The sequence below is a fragment of the Prosopis cineraria genome, unplaced genomic scaffold (assembly GCF_029017545.1).
Source record: "Prosopis cineraria cultivar Desert tree isolate PC_DT_omini unplaced genomic scaffold, ASM2901754v1 PC4, whole genome shotgun sequence".
NCBI lineage: Eukaryota > Viridiplantae > Streptophyta > Magnoliopsida > Fabales > Fabaceae > Prosopis > Prosopis cineraria.
Window position 1 is genome coordinate 8,065,165 of NW_026555335.1, and position 19,026 is coordinate 8,084,190.

At 31.3% G+C, this 19,026-nt stretch overlaps 1 protein-coding gene and 1 pseudogene across 3 annotated transcripts; one reads left to right on the forward strand and one right to left on the reverse strand.

Moving 5' to 3' along the window:
* Nucleotides 1–1,656: 1,656 nt before the first annotated feature.
* Nucleotides 1,657–4,431, forward strand: LOC129309616 (uncharacterized). Of its 3 annotated transcripts, none has more exons than XM_054951256.1 (7): nt 1,657–1,854; nt 2,175–2,234; nt 3,632–3,694; nt 3,840–3,887; nt 3,991–4,053; nt 4,130–4,184; nt 4,280–4,431. In XM_054951256.1, exons 1-7 carry the CDS (start codon nt 1,672–1,674, stop codon nt 4,297–4,299), a joined length of 492 nt encoding a protein of 163 aa, XP_054807231.1. In that variant the 5' UTR covers nt 1,657–1,671; the 3' UTR covers nt 4,300–4,431. The 3 variants fall into 3 exon arrangements, with proteins under 3 accessions (XP_054807231.1, XP_054807233.1, XP_054807232.1); XM_054951258.1 differs by having other exon boundaries at nt 1,716–1,854; nt 2,087–2,234; XM_054951257.1 differs by lacking the exon at nt 1,657–1,854 and adding an exon at nt 1,964–2,074.
* Nucleotides 4,432–11,912: 7,481 nt separating this feature from the next.
* Nucleotides 11,913–13,427, reverse strand: LOC129309866 (3-oxo-Delta(4,5)-steroid 5-beta-reductase-like; annotated as a pseudogene).
* Nucleotides 13,428–19,026: the final 5,599 nt, after the last annotated feature.

Sequence of the window (19,026 nt, forward strand, 5' to 3'; positions counted from 1 at the left end):
TCCTTGATTAAAATTCTCCCAAATATTTTAATGTACTTTTAATAAATCATGAAAAAATACCATATTAAAACTCATCATTTAAATATATTTTTTAAAAAAATTCATAAAAAATAAATTAAAAAAGAAATAAATGAGTTGGTGAATTACTCATTTAATCCATCAATCCTCAAAAGTTAGGTTAAAACTTTTTTTTTTTTTGTAATGCATGTAAAGATAAATTGAATCTAACTCAATTCAAATTTTCCTTAATTTATATGATTTGAGTTGGTTCGTATGTACGACTCTAAAATCAACTATGAGGCAAATGGAGTGTGCTCGAGTTATAACAATGACACGGCTCCGTAGTCCGTAATCATTTGGGGATGCTCATGTAAATATGTGATCTTCATGTGGGCAACATCCTAACTCTACACGCAAAACACATGCTCGGGCCAGCATTATTGCATGCTGTACAATGTACATAAATAATTGAATAAACGTAAATACACCAACATGCATGTACTCATTGGAATCTTTAATATAGGGTAAATTTTGACATTTTTTAAACTTTTACTATATGAGGTAGGGAATTATTTTTTTTGTGGGGGGGGGGGGAAGATACTATGGGCAAGGTTAAAGTAATCAATATTTTTTTAAATTTTAGTGCTTATTTATTTACTATCATTTGAATTATATTACAATAATTTATTATAGTTATTAATCATAAATAAAAAATAAAAAAGTATATATTTTTTAATAATTTTAATAATATAATTATTACTTTTTAATATACATGAAATTAGTTAAACTTATATTGTATTAAAAATCAACATGAGTCCTTACATACAAGAGCTGAAAATTTACACAAATAAGCAGTTGTGAATTGTGAACGAGCGAATGTATGGCAGTGGGGACAGAAGAGATAAAAAAAAAAATCAAAAAATAAGGCTTATATAGACAATTAAAATTTGTTTTTGAAAATTAATATGTAATTGTAAATCTAAAACATTGCATATTGCAGACAAAGTAAGAGATAATTTATAAGTATTCATATTTAACACGCCTTCAGGTAAGACTATCTTCAATAACAAGAAGACACGCGTACGTGGGAAAAAAAAAAAGAGAAAGATAATTACTGATGGGAAAAGAGGAATAAGTGGGCGTGTTAATAAAAAAGAGGGAACTTGGAAGTGTCGGTAGCGGGATGATTGGCATGTGTGAGGATGTACGGTGCAGGCTAGGCCACGGACCAGCCGATGTTGATATCCTAACGGCTCTTTTCATCTCTCCTCCAATTCCAATCCTTTTTTATACAATATAAAAATTCAAGTTAATCCATGGGCAAACTATTAAATTAATATTTTATTTATAATTAATTTAATTATAGTTTAATTATAATTTTTAATCAACTCTTAAATTAATATTTTAATTAATTTGATAATTGATCTGGTTTTCAGTAACTATTTTTACCCTCTTCCCCCATTCTCTTTCTGTTTTTTATAAATTCAATTCTAGTTTCATTTTTCTTCTGCCCAGTTACAAACAAATTTTTTGAATAATAATAATAACAATAATTAAAAATAGGATTATAGAAGTCTATACTATACTGTCCACTGGAAATCTTCCACCTAACTCCTAAAACGCTTGCAAGATTGGATTTGTGTTGATAATATCCAGTCTTAAATATTTAATATGCAGAGTATTAATGCAAGTCCATTCCCGTTTCTCAATAGCTACTTAATACATTCAGGATTCATTCATATTCTTGTCTTACCATCTTACTCAACCTCCCCTCCTTCTCCTTCCTCTTCTTTCTTCTTTCTTTCACTTTCTCTCTCTTGCTCTGCATCTCAGATTCCTTCCTCTAACTCCAAGGTAATTTATCAACATCCTTTCTTTATGCTTCTTCTCCTTTTCTTATCTTTTATGTGATTCCCAATTCCTCTCTCTCTATCTTCCCCCTCTTATAAAAGCAATCACTTCCTGCTATTGTTTATTCCTTTCTTCATCGGGACTGCTTTGCTCTGTTCTGCTCTGTTCTTTCTGAGATTTTTTATTCCCACTTGCCGTTGCTTTTTACTCATCCATTTCCGAGGTTGTCTTTCAGGGATATATTGTAATCACAGAATTGAAAATTAGGGGGAATTTCTGAGCGTTTTGTTCTGGTAAAGCCTGATCGTTCGTTACTTCCACAGGTAAACGCTGAGATGGCAGGCTACAACAGAGACGAGTTTTTTGCTTCACAGGACCCTGAGGTACCACAACCCAATGCTCTCTGATCTTTCTTTTTTAATCCCATTACGCACATTCTCTAAATGGCTCACATGAAAATGATTAAATCTCCAGACCATGAGAAAGAAACAATCTTTGGCATTGAAATGAGGGTTCATTTTGCAAACTTTCAATTATGTTTTTGCGTACTTTGTTTTTAATTTTTTGGCCTGAATTCTTCATTTTATATATATTTCATCATAAATGATGTATCTTTAAAAATAATTAGATTCGTTTAACTTCGACAAAATTAAAAGAAGAAAAAAATCATGTGATTTATTCTTAGAATAATTACCAAAAACTAGACATCACCGACGGAGTGTGGGGATTAGGAACATAAAGTTCCAATACTCAGCGGAAAAAGGAAGTTTGGTTTTGTTTGGTTTGTCACGTTTGTAGCAATGCAGGCTACCACACGTTTTTTAGATTTTTTTTTTCCGCCACGTTTTATAGGGACACGGATGTTATTTGATATTATAATTTTAGTTTAGCCTATTAATTCATTTCAAATTATTAAATAAACATTCACTGTGTTTTATTCGGCACAATATGACTTTGTTTCCTCAAGTAGATGAGCAGTGCAGGGAAACGTTTTGAAATTGAAAATATATAAATAAGCAGAAAGCAGTTATGGGGTCGTTTAAAATATTATTTTACTCTGTTTTTCTTTTTTCAAAAGGTAAGTAATGCCCAAGTTAATTAAACATTTAAATTCTTGTCATATGGCCTGGTCCTAGGAATTAGTCATATGCAAACATTTGATTACAATTTAGAAGAATTTCAGCAAAAATAAAATAAAATAAGTGAAAGTCGCGCCCACCAATAACGTGGGAATTGATTCGGTCCGATTCCATGGACCAGGAAAAATGATCATCGAGGTCGAGAAAATAATTTTGAATTCTCTAACTTAATTTATCAAAACAAGGAAAAAAAAGAAAAAGAAAATCATTAATCAATTTCGATAAAAATCAAATTAACATGATGAGGGGAAGAATCACATCGTCATGTTCTTCGTCTCCCTTCGGAGATATTATAGATACTTTTTTTGTTGCATTATACTCCAAAGAAGATTGTTTTTTATGTAGATTTTTCTTTTTTTAGTAGGTGTTGTAGATTTTCTTTTGGAAAAAAAATCAAATTATTATGTTAATTTTATTTTTGCGGGGTAGATTGTCTTGAAAACTTCTAGAATGTTGATGTTGCAGTGTCGTGTTCTCCTTCTCCCACAGTTCAAGACAAAAAGCATGGCATGCGCAAATTAGTTGAACGTTATGATTTCAAAATTGAACTAAAAAGGCATAGCGTACCAATCATTGTATTTTTGAACTAATTTTATTAAATTAATTGATATTAATTTATGTTGGTGCTGAACAAATGGCAGGAAACGTCCACGGGAAACAAGTACGGTGGTCTTACTCCCAAGAAGAAGCCTTTAATTTCCAAAGTAAGCCAAATACCACGTTCTCATTCCTTATCAGCTCCCGTGCCATGCACGCGACGCCAACATTATAATATAATATTTTAAAATAGTTTTGAAATGTAGAGAAGATACTGATTAAATTTAAATGGTGTGGTTATTGTGGATAAAGGATCACGAACGAGCATTTTTTGACTCGGCAGACTGGGCATTATGCAAGGTTTGCCAATCTTCTATCTAACTGAAATTCTTTTTTTTTTTAATATTTACCTCTCATATTTTGACCATGAAAAAAGGAATGATTTTAATATTTTAAAAAACAGCAAGGCGCTGGAGTGAATAAAAAATCCACAGCAGCCATAGAGACGTTACGACCGAAACTACAGGTTCGAATTTTAAACTGCTTTAATCCTTAGATGTTCTTCATTCTTTATTTATTTGCTTACTATTGGACTTTTGCAGAGGACACCTCACCAGCAGCTTCCTCCGAGAAGACCAGCCTGTACCTCTGGACCAGGTAATATGGTGATCTTTAATTTATTAGTCGATTTGATTATTGATAGTAATTAAGAATGTTGTGAGTTAAGACGTGTTTTAATTTGCGATGATCAGGGGGAGTAGAGGAGACCTGAGAAGAAGTCAAGAGGAGCTGGTGAATGCGGTTGATGACGTGGCTAATCTCTGTGTTTTTGTGGATGAAATCATGTGCGTACATTTCCCATTGGGGCTTCCATGCTTTCAATAATCTTACTAGTTTCGACGAACTCCATCCTTTTTGCCTTTCCAGCCAATATAAACACTGACACGACCATTTTTAATCTCCCGGGCTTATATCTTAATCACTTCATCGAGTAATGACCTAAGACAAGATCAAAATTAGTAATCGGCTGCCCAAATAAATAAATAAATAAATAAGTAAAAACTAAAAAGTAATGGCCTGAGAAAACAACAACCAGGTGGAGGGGTAAGAGGGAATCGTAAGGCCCACACAACTACTTAGCCCACGGAATATATCGCAATTTGTTTACCAAAACAAAACTGTTTTCCTTGATACAATTGTTGTAGCACCAGAAAAATTGAGATAGTCATTAACTTTTCCCCCTGATCTGTTATGCATATCATGTATTTAGTTTTTTATTGTCGTTGTGTGGGAACTTGGCTTACTGATGCATGTTTGGATAAGGAGAAATATTTTTCATGACGGAAAGAAAAAAAATTATCAAGAAACATATGAAATAATAAATATGAGCGTGTTTGAAATTATTCTTATTTTATTATTTCTAAGAACTGATATTTTATATAATATGTTTTGAGAATAAAATAATAAAAATCAGTATTTTTTTTATTTTTTTCTTTCAAAACATTTTTGAAAACATATTACTAAACTAATTTTTTACTTTTTTAAATATAAAACTATTCTCAAAACAATTATCAAACATATCCTATATTTCTCTCTGTTTTTTTTTTGGAAAACACTTTTCTATTTACTGAATATTAAATACATTAGTATTGTCATGGTGTTTTAGTATTGTTATAGTGTTTGATTTTGATTTTGTTTTACGATGTTCAGCAGGGTGTTGTAGTCGGACCAGTTCTGTGTATTTTTACCTTTTACACTTTGTTCATAGGTAAGTGTGTGTTTAGTTTTTAATTTATTAAAAATTAATTTAATGAAAATTTATTTGTAAAAATTAGTTTGATGAAATAAGTTATTATAACAAAATTTATATTTGAATATATTTCTTAAAAAATTAATTTGACAAATTGAAAGTTATTTGAATTAATAAAAATTTGTGCTTTTGAAATATACTTTTTAATATGTAATAATCAAAAAGATATTAGTTTATGATAATTTATAATTTTTATTATACAAATATAATATATTAGAAATGTTTAAAAAAAGTGAAACAAATTTAAAATAACATAAATTTAAAAAAATATTGACTACTTTGAATTTTAAATTTGAAAAAATAAAATAAAAATCTCCTAATTGATATTTCATTTAAATTAATTTTATAACAAATAGACAATGATATTTTATTGTAACTTATACTAATATTTTAAAGGTTCAAAGTTTGAAACCTTCTTAGCAATAGGTTGATTTTGTTTTGTTTTAATAATGAAGAAATTATCAAGATGCTCTTACCTTTTATGATGTAAAAAGAAAATTTTGGAAACTTCTCTATAATTTTTTCAATTGTTTTTTGTTCAGATCTTTTTTCCCTTAAGTGACACGCACACAGACAAGAGAGAATGAGGTGTTCTGAAAAGCACACTAAGCAAGCCGAGCACGAGAAGACAAAACTAACGAGGGGGGTATCATAGTCAATTAAAATAATAGGTATCAATAATTAATGCATGTTGTCTAAATTTTTACAAATCTAGCTTTTGAATTTCTCCATTACAAGCTCATTCTCAAAGGCCATATTTGGTACGATGGAAAGTTTTTCAAATGGAATCAGAATCGGAATCGAAATCGGAATCGGATTTGGAATTGGAATTGAATAGAATTGGATTTAAAAGTGTGTTTGATTGATGATGGAATCCTGATATAATTTTAATAATAGAAGTACTTAAAATAAGAAAAGACTAAAGTGTCTTTTAAATTAAAAAAAATTATATTGGAGGAGAGAGAAGGGGCAAGTGGAGAAAAGGACCATGATTGGATTCCTGATGATGTGATAGAATTAAATTCTGCCAAATTTTCTTGAATCCTGATTCCAAAGAATCATAATTATTGCTACCAAACCACAATGTTAACAGATTTTATGTCCAATTTTTTTCTTTCTCCATGATTCCAAGCTACCAACGGGCCAAAGTTTTTTTTAGAAGTCAATTCTATGTGATTTTTAATTTCAAAACAACATTTAACTTTTTAAAAGTAAAAAGCAACTTTTAAATGCTAAAAGCAGTGAAACCAAATGTACCCTGAGTCTTGTTCGTTGACACCAAGCATCTCATAGATATTCATTAATCAGGGAAGTTAGACTAATTAGCTCTCATGGCTATAAGCATGACCACGACACTACCTTACCCAATAAAATGTCAGTCGATTAGTGAGAGTTGGTCTAGCAACTATCTAATCTTTCTGTGTTTAGAAGAAGTGTTAGCATTTAATATATGATAGTATCTCAAATAAAATTATCTTTAATAAGAGAGTACCTATACACATTTATAAAAAAATACCACATCTTACAAATTAAACAAATCAACCTAATCATACATGCTCAGTAATTAGAAAATCTTGTGTGGTAGTACCTCAAAAATAAAATTGTCTCTAATAAGATAATACTCACACACATTTAAAAAAAAAATATCAAGTCTTGCAAATTAAAAACAAATCAGCCTAATTATACATGCTCAGTAATTAGAAAATATTGTGCATGGCATGCGTGACCAGCCTAATTATATAATTTTTTAAAATAATATTTAGATAGAGAGAACATGATCTGAATTAAATTTAATTCGTTGTTATATGTTGTGGACCATGGCCACAAACCCATCCCTCTTTTCCCCCCCTCTGCTTGGTATTTTGGATCTGGAAACTCTATCACGTTTGTTGTGTGCGCGGTTGGATGCTTTTAATTAATAATTAGTATTGTTTGGATTGAAAATAATTTATTGGGCCAGATTAAAATGGAAATATGAAAAGAAGCCCAACTCGACAGGTTCCTAGAAGCACATTCTCTCGCTCAGGGTGGGATGAATTCACCAAACATTCTAGAGGTATCTAAGTTGTACCTTTTGTAGTACTGGATCTTGGATTCCATCTTTTGCTCTTCAGGTGCCATGCCTGCCCTTAAAAAAAAAAATCCAAATAATCGACTGGCTAACGGCAGTTAACGATCATCGACATGTCCATTTTTGCAAACCAGAGAGACATCCGTTTCATTAATTTCATTTCTCTATGCTTAAGTGTCATTCACAAAATATTTAACATTATACGTGTTCATTCTTACCCACGATAAATGGATCCATCTTAGGTGCTCATCAGTGTAATATAATTTGGACCCAGATTTTTAAAAAATTAATTTAATTTTTTATTTATATTTTTTTAAATAATTTTTTAAATAAATATAACAAAGTTTTAATAATTCTTTTCACGTCTAATCTAGTCCATATTGGATCTGGAAAGGTTCAATTTGATATTACATTTTTATATTTTTTTATATATTAACTATTTAGATGTATTCTTTATATTTCAGATTAAAATTTTTGACTTGTAATTTTTTAAAAAAGTTATAGTTAAAATATTATATATTTTATTTTTTAGCACTGTATTTATTAAAATAAAAAAATAAAACTTTAAATTTGGACCTTGCAGATAAAAATTAACATTAAATCTAATTGTTCAGAATATATAAAATAATCAATTTAAAGAAATTATAATATTAAATTAGATCATCTAAATCAGATAAGCAATATTCAAATTAATGATGAGAGCATATTTATAAAAATTATAAATTTTTATTTTAATAAATATAAAATTTAAATTTAAAAAATTAGGAATCTGGATGAACCCACTTGTTTCGATTGATGAGCGCCTCACCGAAGATGGACTCACATATATAATATATTGTCTGGTCAAACAACATCCCTTCTCTGTGTTTGGTTTCAGTACTTATCAAGTCATGAACATCTAAAAAATTTGGACGATTTTTAAATTTAATTATATATTTTTAAAATATAAAATATAAAATTTTAATAAATATTTTATCATTAATCTAAATAATATAGGTTTAACTTGAATGGTTTCATTTAATATAATTTTTTTTAAATTTTTATAAATTAATTATTTAAAATATATCTGAATAGTGAATTTATAAATTTTTTTAAAAAAATTAATATTAAATTAATTAATTATATTTATTAAATTTGTATTGGTAAGATTGATAATAAATAAATTTATTAAAATTTTACATTTTATATTTTAATAAAATATAAAAGTAAAGTTGATAAATCTTGGCGGTCCAGATTTTTCAGACTGCTCTCCTCTCGTGCTAATCACCGAAACCGAACGCCGATAACCATCAGCAATGGCTCCCACACGGCACAATTTGATTCGTTCTCACCACGCTGCCCCCGCAGGCTCATTTTGTCTATTTTCCTGGCCAAGAATCAAGATTCCATCACGCGCCAACAATACAAGATAATTTGAGATAAGCTAATACATATAATATAGTTTAATAATGATATTTTATAAATTAAACTTATTTTTTAAATAAAATAAACTTATAAAAATGATCTTCATTAAATATAATTTTAAATCTATACAGTTAATTATTATATTATAATTATTTTAAATCTATTTATTTAAAGGATACTATTAAACAAATACTATTAATGAAATTTTTTTTTTATCAAATTATTTTTATATTTGGAATAATCAAATACTTTAAAAAATATTTTATAATTTAGGATGCAATGACTAATGAGCTTATAGGATTAAAAAGTCGCAGGCAATTTTAGTTACTTTTCAGAGGACTATGAACATGAGTATCACTACTACAGAATATATCTTTAGGTGCGATATTTAGAAGTGTTTCTTTAAAAAGTGCTCTAAAAATGTGAATGCAAATTTATCAGAGTACTTTTCTAAATAAGCGCTCATATATGTCAAGGTTTCTCATAAGATAACGCTCCTAATTAATATAAATAAAATATTATAAAAAATTAAAAAGACCTTTGGGAGCGCTCGTAGTTAAGCTCTCCGGAAGAAACTATCTTCCGGAGCGCTCTTGGAGAGCCCTCCGGAAGAGAGATATAGGGCGCTCCGAAAGAGGTGGTCTTTTATTTATCTACCTCCCATAAGTTCTCTTTTCCCTATTCATGAGTTTCTTTCAAATCTCTCTCTCATTTGCTGAGGCCGTGCGTTCCCAACGAGTTCCAGATCGTCGCTGTATCAATCTATCTTTCGCCATTGTTCACTGTTCCAAATCGTCGCTTGATGCTGTTCGCTATTCCAGATCAGTGTCTGCCGCTGTTCGTTTATTTTTGTGTCATGTTGCACCATCTGTCTCTATTTTTGCACAGCCATCACCGTCACTGCCATCTCCTGCGTCACTGTTCTAGATCTACATCTCTGTTCTAGATTTGCATTGCTGTTCCAGATTTGCATTGCTGCTGTACACTGGAGGAAGCGACGCCATGAAGACCTCTATTGCAGCTATGTGTCGTTGCTGTACAGCTGAGGAAGCAATGTCGCAGAGACCTTTGTTGCTGCCGTGAAGACCGCCGTTTTCCACCATGAAGACTACACTATGAAGGTATTTTTAATAATTAATTTATAATGTAATATATTGATATATTTTTATATTTGAGAATAAATTTCATATATATATTTTTAATAATCAATATTATAGATATATATGAATTGAAGTTATTTATCTTAGAATTATGGAGTATTTGTAGTTAATAATTTAGATTAAAGTTGAGGAAACTACTTGAACATTTATTATTTTTTTATAAAATATACTTTTAAGGGAGATTATTATTAATTAAATTACAATTGATTGACAGAATTTAGATGCATTATGCTACTAAATTTTTTTTGATAAATTAATTTTTTTAGTTTAAATGTATTGTGTTGTGAAATTTGATTGTTTGATCATTTGAAAGGTTCTTCTTTTAAGGAAGATGCTGTTGATTTTTTTTAGAAATCTAAGTTTTTTGTTTATTGAATTCTGATAATCATATTAGTGATATGGATCGTAAGTGGATGTCGGTTATCGACTATCGAGAGAATATTGGGATGGTGTGGATGAATTCATTGAATATGCATTTTGTCGTGATCAAGACCCCTGTGAGTCATATGTCATTGTTTGAAATGTTGTTATGAAAAAAGAGTAAGCTAATAGAATTAAAAGATCAGTTAATTTATAATCGGATTGATCCACCTTATACTTATTGGACCATGCATGGGGAGACAAGGAATAATGCAAATGATTGGAGGGATAGTGCGAGCTACTCAACATTTGTTTATAATAGTGGGACATATGATGTTTGATGAAATGATTCATATATATAACTTTATCGCTGAAGTATTTTAAATTAAGTTAGAATTTATTTCTACTATATTTGATAATGACATCTTTTATTATTTTATAGATACCTATACAATTATAAAGTTGGGAGTGTGGATACTATGTTATGAAATTTATGAGAGAAGTAATCACACAACAAGAGTTGATCATTCCTAAAAATATAAGTCAAAAGCTTTGAAATTAAGTTGATATAATGTTAATTACTTATATATTATTTCATATCTTGTATAGTATTTTGTTGGAGCAAGATATTTGCATTTTACTATGGAACAAATAAAAAATTTAGTTGAAGAGTTGTCAGAATATATTATTGGCTGTTTGTGATAGGAAGTTAGATTTCAATATTAGAAAAATAACAATAGTTTCACTTGTTAGGCTTGTTAGAAGTTAAGCTAGGTTAGTTAGAAAATCAAAATTATTGTATCAGTTTCAAATTCTTTTCTTGTATATAAATGTTTATGTTGATATTATTTTTAAATTAGTTTTTGATATTATAATTTGTTATTATTAAAGAGACGTAGCCATTGTTAAAGAGATGTAAAAGGAGAAATTTTAAAAAATTAAAATAATATACTGGAGCGCTAAAATAATATACTGGAGCGCTCATTGAAGAGTGCTCCTGTAAAGTAACATACAGGAGCACTCTTCCAAAAAGTGCTCCTATATGGTTCATACGAGAGCGCTCTTTAATAGAGTGCTTCGGTATGATCGAACATACGGGAGCGCTCTCTCGAGAGCGCTCCCGTGTGTGATGTGTGGGAGCTCCATTACGGAGTGCTTTTCGGAAAGCGCTCTTGTATGTTTTTTAAGCACTCCTATACATTTCAAATTTTGTAACTTATTTTGTTTAATATAATTTTAAATCTATACAGTTAATTATTATATTATAATTATTTTAAATTTATTTATAAAGGATAATATTAAACAAATACTATTGATGAAATTTTATTTTTATCAAATTATTTTGTATTTTGAAATAATCAAATACTTTAAAAAATTTTTTTATAATTAGGATGCAATGACTATGAGCTTATAGGATTAAAAAGTCGCAGGCGATTTTAGTTCCTTTTCAGAGGACATATGAACATGAGTATGACGATCACTTAAATGGATAGTTTCCCGATCAAATCTATTTATGGGTTAAAATTGTAAATTTAAAACTTGAAATCTGGACTGTCTGAAATGAATTTAAACGGTGCGGATACCATCACAGGAGGGCTCATCGAAGCAGGACCTCTTTGCAAATCAGTATCTGTAAACCCTAGACTACCTGGGATTAAGCTGAACAATAACGTTATTTTTTGCAACATCAGAAAGATAAAACATGCGTACTCATTTTGCAGAAACACAAGCTATGAATGGTCTGCAGATCAGCAATATAATGAAACGGGAATCCAATCTAAGGGATGATTTTCATTCTGCCTGGCCTTGCGACCCACATCCTGACGCTCTTGAAACTATCAATCAGCAAATCCGAAGAACCCATACTCCCTGCTCTTATTCATACTGGAAACGTGCTGGAACTTGAAATTCGCCACCCCGCTTAAACGGAGGATAGCAAGCTATCTCCTCCAGTTTGGTCTTGTAAAGCCCATGCTTTTCTCCACTATCTCGTCCCAAACCTCACCTTTCTGCCTCATCATCTCTACTATATCAAACTCTTCCTCTTCCTTGTATCCACAAACTCCACCTTAAACTCTTCACTCAGCACCTTCCACATCCTCTTCCACGTAAGAAATCTCCGTTCGTGCAGTTGAACGCCTCTCGTTTTTTGCCTTCGCCGTCACCGCCGCCCACACGTGTTGCTCCCGCCAGCACCCCCGCGTCAATCATATCGCAGAAATGCTCCCAAGTGTACCTCGGTCCCTGGGTACCGGAACGGCAGCCCTTCGTGGCGGCAGACCGCCGCGTAAGCCGCAAGCATAAGCAGGCAGTTGTGTGTGCTCCTCGATGACGCGCCTATGATGATGGTGGCACGGTGAACGAGTAGGTGAGGGACGGCTCGTAGGAGGCGACAAGGTCTTCCAGAGCGTAGTAGAAGTTCGGGTAGGGAAGGCGGGGCATGCACTCGTGGAAGGGCGGGTCGTGAGAGGCGAGTTGGGCGAGAACGGATTGGGTCGTTGATGGGGCCCATGTAGTGCTTGGTGCCGGTTTGGACCGTCACGTGGTTAAGCCGAGACGAAGAGATGACTTGAGGATGTTGAGGACGTTGGTCAACATGATTCCGTTCAAGGCGACGTTGGTTTCTTCTTCGTCGTCTCGGATCTGGAAGGTGACCCAGAAAACATGGGTGATCTCGTGGGCAATTGGAGAGAGCTTGGCCCGCGTGTTTTCGGCGTCGAGAACGTCCAAGGTAAGGTAATGGTGGAGAAGGGAGGGAGGGAACCAGGAGGGGAGGGGGCGCCGAGCAACACCGTAAACTTTCCAGGTCCGCCGAGACAATCAGGGCGGCGCAAGGTTTCGGCTAGACTGAGGCCAGTCAATCCGGTGACGCCGGCTATGAGTGCTACGAAATTGTTGTTGTGAGGCTGTAGGTGCAGGTCCATGCTGAGAATTCGGGACGACTGGCCGGCCGACACACTCTCGAACACAGACAGTAGGAGTGGGAGAGGATGATGCTCTTCGTGGGTCAAATTAGTGGGTTTGGGTTTCGAGCACCGGGGGTGCTCAACACCAATTGACACGGAGCCGGTTTCGGTGCTCATCGTCCAGCAAGATCTGTCCGGATTTTTTTAATTTTTAATTTTATATTCTATAAAAATAAAATTTATATTTTTTATAAAATATTCATTATGACAGCATTGATTCAATTTAAGACTGAGTAATTTAATTTAATATTATAATTTTTATAAACTGACTATCTAATGTACTCTCGATAATACATATTATTAAATTTTTTAATAATTTTTTATTTTATTAAATTTTTAATATTTTTTATTTTAATAAATATAAAAACAAAAAGAAAAATAAAAGCTTTAAATCTAGACTTTGTTGATAAAATTTAATATTAAATTTGAATTATCTAGAATACATTTAAATAGTCAATTTATAAAAATTATAATATTAAACTGAACCATCTAAATTAAATTAGTATTATCTAGATTGATAATGAATATATTTATCAAAAATTTATAACTTTATTTTTAATAAAATATAAATTAAATTTAAAAAATCTGGGCCATCCGGATAAATTAAATGCCCCAGATCTTACTGAATGATGCGCACCACGATTCCCACTTGACACCTGCCATTGTAGTGTTAATTTTTTAAAACCCCCAAAATGATGATGATGATGAAACACTATTTTACTATTTAAGAAATAAATAAATTTAACTCGTTAAAATTGATCTAAACAGTTTAAATAAAAATTTTTGGTTTTGAACTGTTAAGAATTGTACTGAAAAAATTAAAAAACTGACAAACATAGAGAGTTTAAAATAAAGGTTGAATTAATAAAATAAGCTTTTTATTAAATTTTTAATATTTTTATATTTTAATAAATATAAAACAAAAGAAAAATAAAAGCTTTAAATCTAGACCTTGTTGATAAAAATTTAATATTAAATTTGAATTATCTAGAATACATTTAAATAGTCAATTTATAAAAATTATAATATTAAACTGAACCATCTAAATTAAATTAGTATTATCTAGATTGATGATGAATATATTTATCAAAAAAATTTATAAACTTTATTTTTATAAATATAAAATTAAAATTTAAAAAATCTGGGCCATCCGGATTAAAATTTAAATGACCCAGATCTTACTGAATGATGAGCACCAGTTCCCACTTGACACTGCCATTGTAGTGTTAATTTTTTAAAACCACAAAATGATGATTGATGAAACAACTATTTTACTATTTAAGAAATAAATAAATTTAACTCGTTAAAATTGATCTAAATAGTTTAAATAAAATTTTGGTTTTGAACTGTTAAGAATTGTACTGAAAAAATTAAAAAAATGACAAACATAGAGAGTTTAAAATAAGGTTGAATTTAATAAAATAGCTAATTTCTCATAATACAATAAATCAATGTTTGAATTTTTATTAAGAGAAGTGCTTATATTTAATACTTAACTGTATCTTAAATGATATTATCTCTCATAAACAACAGCTGTTCAAAATTAATAAAATAAATGTTTTATAAAACATTTTTAATTATAGTTCTAATTCTTTTAGTACAGTTTAGACTAGAATTATATATGAATTATTCAGATTAAATGTTAATGAGTTAAAATTTATTTATTTATTAAATATTAAAATAATAATTTTATCATATTTATTTATTATTATAATAATAATTTTTTGTTATTTAAAAAAAAAGAAAAATTAACACTGCAACGGCAGTGTTCTCATCAACCGAATCCAAATTAGTGATGATTGTTTTGAAATCTTGGAGGTGGGTAATTTTTAAATATCAATAAAATATACTCTTTTTATTAAAAAATATAAGAATATTTTAATTAATTTTACCTCTTAATAAAATAGTTACTTAATTTAAACTAACTTTATTTTTTTATATTTATTTTATTAATACCTTATAATAAATATAAAATTATTATTAATAGGGATATTAAAAAAATAATAATTATATCTTAAAAAATTAAAAATATTTTATATTTTTAAATATTTATTTTTTTAAAAAATATTTTATATTTTTAAACGAAAGAAGTATTATTATAATTCACACATTCATTCAATGATTGGAGTAACATCAGTTACTGTTTGGTCAAAAAGAAAAAAAAAAAAACCCACTTGCTGAATCCTAACACTCACAATGTCTAGAAAGTGTTCCGTCCTTACATGGTAATTAATACGTTAATTTCGTGTAACTTGGACAGAGAAGACAAACGACCGTACTGGACGCCAAATACAGTGTAGAATTGCACAATATGGGGGCTCCGCCGCTCTGGGGAAGGGGGCTCTCCTTTTCTTTATCTTATTTTCTCTGCACTTCTCTAACATCTAAATTATTTATTTTTTTTATTAAATAATTTTTTAAAATTATAAAATTAGTGAATGATTAAGATAGAAAAAGTTGGGAAGAAAGAGGTAAAGAAAAGGAGATAATACTTTCCGGTCAATCTCTTTTGCTTATTTTTTAGTTTTGTTGCTTTTTCGGCCGTCCATGGGCAAGTGAAGTGGGTGCGTGAAACTTAATTTAAACGGAAGTGGGAGAGGGTGATGTTCTTTGTCGCTGCATAGGCAAGTCCACATATAATATAATGCAGACTAAATATTCCTCCTTATCCTCGAGCATATTCTGTTTTATAATAAAGCAGGGAGAATGACATAGAGATATCAAGGACACCAAATTTTAAGTTCAATTCTTAATTTTATAATTTTATTATGATAAATTTATAACTTGTACTCTAAATTTTAATAAAAAACATTTATTTATTCTTTTAGTTATGTTAAAATTTTAAAAAAAATTACAAATTTATTATAATGAAGTTGGAAATTAAAAGATAAATTTGCAAATTTTTAAAGTTTAGGATTTGAGACTAAGTTGAATTAATTGAGGACCTCTCTGTCATTCTCCTGATAACTGACACTTACTAATATAATAAGGGTTACAGTATAAAAATACCCTCGATATTTCCCTTCAAGTGCACCTTATATTCTAAACTATTTTTTTGACACAATTTCAGCTTCAATGTATTCTTTCTATGTATAATGTCACCCTCCTATTAAGTTTCATCTAATTTGACTGTTTTCTTTCAGATTTTGACCATTTTTCTTCCACTTGGATTGTTAGCTCATCATCCACACAGGGCAATCAAGTCTTCATGATTTCACCATAACCCCTTTCACGGCTTCCTCCTCCTCCAAACTAACCAATGAAAGAATCAAGGAGCATATCTATCAGCTAAAATACCTGATGCCCTTATTACTCCTCCCTTCATGCTTACCTATTAAGTATATTAATTCTCTTTGGCTCCTAATAGTTTCATTAGACCCTCACATCAATAGCCTCCCAGCTGAACCTAACCACCATAATAAATGACATTTTCAGCCAGTAATGCATCCATAACCACCAAAACATGTAAACCCATTATCCTTAAGTTTAAATGCCTCAACAAATCTCATTAACTTTATTTAAGTCAATGTGTATGAATTGAAAAATATCTCCCGTTATCAAACATTAACCAAAACTTACGAAAGTAGCTTGGAAAGAAAGAAGAATAAGTTAAGAGATTTACCCTTAGGATTTAGTAGCTTCAAAATTCCTCTAATCTTCTTGGAATTAAAGCCCTAATAGGGCTCTCTTGGTTCTATTTGCTTTCTCTTTCTCTTTTCTCTCTGTTTTTTGAGTTAGTTTGCTTCTCTCTCTCTCTCTTTTGCAGAAAATACAATCATGCACCGCGGCATATAGTACAGAGAGGGATCTTTGCGTTTTGAAGGCTCATGCATCACGGCATGGGACACAGAATCATTTCTCTTTGTTTTTCTCACTTTTTTATGTTTGGGTGGCCTGACTTTATTTCGGACTCAATGTTAAGACTGGAATCACAATCTAAAACATCCATTAGCTTTTTACAACCACACACCACGTTAACTTTAGCCTTCATTAACTATTCACTAACTCCATTTAACAATTATAATTATTCCTTTCTTCTAATTATTAATAATTATTTTTCTAAATCCAATCTCTCTCACTTCTCTCCTCCTAAACTCAAATTGCATAATATTCTCAAATCACCGTTTCTCCTTCCTCATCCCATGCCATATCACAAACCACCGTTTCTCCTTCCTCATCCCAAATCGCACAGAAGCACCATCGCAAACTCTCATCCTCATCCTCACCCTCACATCTAAAATTTCTGAAGGTCTCAACCTTGTCCTTATCAACGCTGCATCAGGCTGCTTGTTCAGTCATCCTTCACCGTACTCGTCTTCGGCATTCTCTCTTCCTCCATTCCTGAACTCCATCTCCCCATATCACAATGTCAGACCATTCTCATCGATGTCACTGCTTAGACCTGACACATAGGAGAGCAACGAGCGATCAACGGTGCAAGGAAAAGAGCAGTGATGGGAGTTGAAGGTAATAAGCAGGAGAGAGAAGAACATGACAACGCCTAATGTTCCACAACGCTCGTTGAAAAACTCTTGGGGATAGCTTCGAATAGAATGCTCGTTAAATTTTTTTATATTCAAACATGATTTTAAATCTGTTAATGAGCTTTTGTATCATTAACTGAGGTTAGAGTCCCTCCAAACCTCAGTTAGAGGCTAATCCAAACATACCCGTAGTAAAAGACAAAAGTATTTGATGCCAATGACACTATAGCATGTGGGGCTTTGCTAATTGGTTGCAGACTCGTGGCGCTCAGGGGTGTCGTCTTATGCGCTACTCATCATCATCAAGGTCATATAAGCACCATATGATGAATCTGTGACGAGCACAAGTCTAAAGGAGAGCTCATCCCAAAAGACTAGCCTGTTGGGTGGGAGAGCCCCTCACACTTATAAACCTCACAATACTTGTGAGGCTCTCCGATGTGGGACTCGTGACAATGCCACCCCGTCAAGAGCCGACATCCCTGGCGGTTTCACTCCACGGCACTTCATTCAGCCTTCTACCGATCAGAACCCTCCGTGGGTAGCTCTTTCCGTGACACCAAACTCTCAATGAAAGCACCAATGTGACGAGCACAAGCCTAAAGGGAGAGTCCATCCTAAAAGACTAGCTTATTGGGTAGGAGAGCCCCTCACACTTATAAACCTCACAATAATTGTGAGGCTTCCCGATGTGGGACTCGTGACAAAATCATCATCTCTGGCCATTCAATTTTTGTTTTGAATGAAGGGTGCATACAAACCAAAAGTTTACATTTTAGAATTAATGCTTTTAATTTATATTCTTATAAAATTTATTTTTTAAACCTAAACCATCTAAATAAAATATAAATATCTCAAATTTTATGAGAGGTGATCAATGAAGATGATTCCATGGTCCTTGTCGTCAATTGGTCCATAATCAATGGTCGGAGCTAGGACTTGCAAGTGAAAGGTGCAAAATCTTAAAACTCAAGACATGGAGTGGAAAAATTGTAAAATTTAGAGGGTATAAAAACAACATATTAAAACTTAACACTAAATTTACAATTTCCCCCAAAGTGAAGGGTGCATTGCACTAATGTGATTACAATCCAAAATAGAAGTGCTCTTTTACAATCCAGAATAGAAGTGCTCTTTTATGAGAGAGAAAAATACTTATTTTAATTTTATTTGCAGAGTATTTTAATAAATTGTATTCATTCTTATCCTTTTTCCCTATTAAATGTTTGGAATAATGTTATTAA